Genomic DNA, 5,000 nt, shown 5'->3' on the forward strand with positions numbered 1-5,000 from the left:
GTGGGGGTACTGGTGTCATTTTTCGCGACAGCTTTAAAGTTTGTGGCGTTGATGGGACACATAGGGAATCGTTTGAGGCATCTGAATGGAATTCTCTTTCGATACACTCCGCATTATGGGATAACTGTGCATTCCTCTTCAGTACTTGAGGTCAGCGGTCACACTTCAAAGCAACCATTGTCATGCAAATGCACCATATATAAGCAGCCTAACGCGTGACACAAATCCATTCTCCTTTTCGTGCTTTCTTGTCGGCGGTTACGGTACTAATTTAGAGGGAATTTATTTCCAACTACCGAAATGGACAAGGCACTCAACGAGTCTACAAATATATCTACGCTCGAAGCGAGCGATGTGAACATGCCCGAAGCGGGTGAGGAACTCGAAGCGAATGACAACATCGACGATTTTGAGGTTGATATTGAAGACCTTAAAAGCCAGTTGGGGTTGCACGAACTGTTTTCGTCAATGGAGTCAATGAAGTCTCTTATCTCCCAAGTAACAGCTTCGAAAAGGCCAGCTTCTGGACCTTTAGTTGCTAACCTGGCCAAACGAAGTTTAGCAGCGGCGGCTGACGAGTCACAACCTACACGTGTCGCCAGCGTGACTGATGCTGGCTCTTTCGACCCCTCACAACCCATTTCATGTACTGATACAACTGCTGAAGCAGCAGAGCTGGACCTGCCATCAATCTTTGATGACTCGGATGCGAAAGGTCCCAAAGTGAGTGAGGTCTTAGCCTTAAGAGTAAATGAGGCTTGTACGAAAAAAGCATTGGATTCCAAGCTGAAGGAAATTGAGGCTAAGTACAAAGCACCCGAAAATTGTGATTTCTTGTGTGTACCAAAGGTCAACCTTGAATTCTGGTTTGAGTTAGCCAGGCAGGCAAGGACCAAGGATCTTGCACTGCAAGAGGCCCAGAGAGGTATTACCAAGGGAGTACAGCCAGTTATTGAGTTAGTAGAAAAGATCTTGAACGCTCAAAAGACCAAGTCGGAATTGAAGCCCGACTCCTTCATTACTCCTCTCGTTGATGCTATTACATTACTTTGCAATGCATCATTCAGACTTTCCCTTGTAAGAAGGGAAACAATGAGAGAATTCGTGAATCCCAGCTACCGCTCTTTATGCAGCAAGAATACTCCTCCTGGGAAATGGCTTTTTGGAGATGAGCTGCCTAAACAGATCAAAGAAATTGCGGAGGTGAACAAAATGGCGAAGAAACTCGGCCCTAGTCAGACCTCTCCTGGAACAAGGCGTGGAGATAAAAGAAATACATCTGGTCGTGGTTCTAGCTTCAACCAGGGTCAAGGCCGAAAAGTATATTTTTTAGGCTCAAGGAATCGCAGCAACACCACTCACTACAGGAGGGATCCCAAGAGCAACCCACATTCCTTGACAGCTACAAAGCAGCACTCCTCCCAGTAGAGGTAGGTGCTTATGCTGGAAACCTGGCAAATTTTCTCATTAGCTGGAGATCTATTACTAGTGACCCCTGGGTACTTGAAGCAGTATCAGGGTACCATTTGGAATTTTGTACTAAACCTGTACAAACAAAACTTCCTAATCCTCCAATTCTATCTGTAGCAGATAAGGAGATTATTGACCAGGAGCTTCATAAGCTTCTGCACAAAGGGGCAATAGAGCAGGCACCATACTGCAAAGACCAGTTTATTTCTAATATGTTTCTGGTCCCTAAGAAAACAGGTGACCTTAGGCCTGTCATAAATCTCAAGCCCCTTAATGAATTTGTAGAGAAGATTCATTTCAAAATGGAGAACATTGATATGGTCAAAAACCTTATTAAACCAGGAGATTATCTAGCTTCTATTGACCTCAAGGATGCGTATTTCAGCATACCTATCTGGCAACCTCATAGAAAATATCTTAGGTTTTTTTGGAATAATCAAATTTTCCAGTTTGCATGCTTGCCTTTTGGTTACAGCCTAGCACCGCGAGTGTTTACTAAGCTTCTTAAACCAGTCACAGCACATGCAAGGTATCATGGTGTCAGATTAGTTAGCTTCATTGATGATATTCTCATCATTGGACATAATCATCAGGAATGTTTAGAACATGTCTCCTTTCTAAAGAATCTTTTGACAGATTTAGGTTTTATTGTCAATACTGGAAAGTCTAACTTAGAACCAAGTCAGTCTCTGATCTTTCTTGGTTTTATAGTCAATTCTCAAAAAATGCTATTGATTTTGCCAGACCATAAGGTTCTTAAAATCAAGAATGCCTGCCAGTCCCTTTTGAAGCAAAAGGTAGCCTCCTTATCGGATGTAGCTCATGTTACAGGCCTCTTGGTGTCAGCCTTCCCTGCTATTAACTATCTTGAGCTGTATTACAAATCAATTGAGTTTTGTAAGTCCCATCAACTCCACCTGGGGGCTTCGTTTGATGATACTGTTACCCTCAGTGATCAAGCAAAGCTAGATCTTGCATGGGTCATTCACAACTTAGACAAATACAATGGCAAATGTTTGCATGAAATGCCTATTTCTTTGTTCATTGAAAGTGATGCTAGTAATACTGGTTGGGGGGCCCACTGTAACGGTGTTGCTACAGGTGGGCCATGGTCTCGGTCAGAAATTGATCTTCACATCAATCACCTTGAGTTACTAGCTGCTTTTTACGCACTTCAGTCATTTGTTCCGCAGTATAAGTCTGCTGCACACATCAGACTGAAAGTGGATAATTCAACTGCAGTAGCTTGTATCAATAATTTTGGCAGCATAAGGTCCCCTTCTTTAAATACTTTGTCTAGAACTATTTGGGACTGGTGTATATCTAGGAAGATTCACATTTCTGCAGTATCTATTCCGGGAGTTGACAATACAGTAGCAGATGTCATGTCCAGGCAAAATTCTGACAAGCTAGAATGGGCACTAAATTGTTCAGTCTTCCAGCGTTTGTCCTCTTTGGTTTTCAAACCAGACATTGATCTGTTTGCCAGTAGGCTTAACAAGCAATTACCAGTTTTTATATCTTGGCATCCAGAACCTAACTGCTATGCTGTAGATGCATTTAGTACTTTATGGACACCATTTAAATGCTATGCTTTTCCTCCTTTCTGTCTAATCCCTAGAGTGCTAGAAAAGATGGAAAGAGAGCATGTGGACCAGTTTCTCCTAATTGCACCAGTATGGCCAACGTAAAGCTGGTACCCCCTCCTTCTGAGAACGTCATACAGGACACCAATACTTCTACCTCAAGATCCTCAACTCTTACACCTGGCTCACTCCAACAAGCTTCATCCTCTGCACGACAGACTCCAACTTGCCGCATGGATCTTATCAGCCAACAGCTGCAGGCAGGTGGACTTTCGACACAGGCTACTGAACTCATCTGTGCCTCATGGACCAAAGGGACTGAGAAACAGTACAAGCCTGTATGGAAGACTTGGAGTAGCTGGTGTGATCAGAGGCACATCAATCCCCTTCAGGGTAATGCAGTCCATTTAGTTAATTTCTTGGCTGAACAATTCCACCAGGGTAAGAGCTATAGTACTTTGAGAACTGTGACACTTTGTTCCTTGGTATCGGCCCAGAGAAGACACACTTTGTGCTCATTGGACTTAGACAATATGTCTATTTATGAGGATGAGATCAAATTTGTCATAGCTTCCAGAACAAAGACTTCTCGTCCTGGGAAGAAACCTTTAGAAGTTTCCATTCCATCCTTACCCACTAACCTCAGTCTCTGCCCTAAACAGACACTGTTACATTTTGTATTCATTGTACGCAACACCTGCGCAAGTCAGGGGAGCAGACTGTATCTCAGTTGTTCATTTCTCATGTTAAACCACACGAGCCTGTTTCCTTATCTACTTTAGGTAGATGGATTTAGACTGTTATGACTGATTCAGGCATTGACACTAGTTTATTCTAACCACATAGTGTAAGGGGTACATCTACATCTGCATTGTATTAAAGGGGCGCATCTTTAGCTTAAATTATGAAGATGGCAGACTGGTCATCAGAACGCACATTTAATCGTTTCTATAATTGCAATGTCTATAACACCAATCCCTCTTCATTAGCAGGCAGATTGGTATTATCATAGATATTCAGTAACGTTTATTTATGTACAGACCATTGTATCAAGTCTACAATTAAAGCACTCATTTCTATCATATCACATATTTTTGTTTTTTCCCCTGGCTTCGGTTCTTTAAAATCGCACAGTTATCCCATAATGCGGAGTGTATCGAAAGAGAATTTTAAAATTAGACGAGAGGTACTTACCTTGAAGTGTAATTGTAATTCTCTGAAGATACACGGAGCATTATGGGATAATGCTTCCCACCCTTCTGTGTTGGCTTATGCCTATCCCACCCTTTGTGTTGGGGACCTCAGCCAGTCTGCACTCCAGGAGAATGGATTTGTGTCACGCGTTAGGCTGCTTATATATGGTGCATTTGCATGACAATGGTTGCTTTGAAGTGTGACCGCTGACCTCAAGTACTGAAGAGGAATGCACAGTTATCCCATAATGCTCCGTGTATCTTCAGAGAATTACAATTACACTTCAAGGTAAGTACCTCTCGTCTAATTTTAAAATTTTACCGCTCATGGGAAGACGATCAAGTTCATAGTTGTCTATCGACCACCATACTCTGAGGCGCACCCGGTCACGCCCAGTGCATTTTTCCGCGAATTTGCTCTCTATTTGGAAAATGTGGTTCTTTGTCCGGAAATTCTAGTCATCGCTGGTGACTTTAACTTCCATATGGATGATCCATCTGACGCTGATGCCAAAAGGTTGAATGATCTTCTTGAAACTTTCGGCCTTTCACAGCATGTGACATTCGCCACACACGTATCTGGTCATTGGCTGGATCTTATAATAACTCGAGCTACCAACGACATAATGGTTTGTTCTCCACGCCCTTCTTTGTTTTTGTCTGATCACTGTTTTGCGGAGTGTGTTCTGTCAATCCCAGCTCCATCTTTAACAGTGAAGGAAGTGGCCTTTCGTAGATGGAAACAGATAGA

The 5,000-nt window shown here is 42.7% G+C and overlaps 1 protein-coding gene across 2 annotated transcripts; it reads left to right on the forward strand.

The window, feature by feature from the left end:
- The first annotated feature begins 207 nt into the window (after positions 1-207).
- LOC137988684 (uncharacterized) lies at positions 208-4,556 on the forward strand. 2 transcript variants are annotated; one of them, XR_011120823.1, is made up of 2 exons: positions 208-1,891; positions 2,113-2,421. XR_011120823.1 is itself a non-coding variant. In XM_068834665.1 (2 exons), the coding sequence occupies exon 1, from the start codon at positions 301-303 to the stop codon at positions 1,426-1,428; it is 1,128 nt and encodes a 375-aa protein (XP_068690766.1). In that variant the 5' UTR covers positions 208-300; the 3' UTR covers positions 1,429-1,430; positions 3,092-4,556. The 2 variants fall into 2 exon arrangements, 1 of the variants encoding a protein (XP_068690766.1); XM_068834665.1 differs by lacking the exon at positions 2,113-2,421 and adding an exon at positions 3,092-4,556 and having other exon boundaries at positions 208-1,430.
- The last annotated feature ends 444 nt before the right edge of the window (positions 4,557-5,000 follow it).

This window comes from Montipora foliosa, chromosome 2, assembly GCF_036669935.1.
Source record: "Montipora foliosa isolate CH-2021 chromosome 2, ASM3666993v2, whole genome shotgun sequence".
Lineage (NCBI taxonomy): Eukaryota > Metazoa > Cnidaria > Anthozoa > Scleractinia > Acroporidae > Montipora > Montipora foliosa.

What these genes read in the sequence shown, in the direction of transcription:
- LOC137988684 (XM_068834665.1), top strand. Translation starts at nt 301, where the DNA reads ATGGACAAGGCACTCAACGAGTCTACAAATATATCTACGCTCGAAGCG.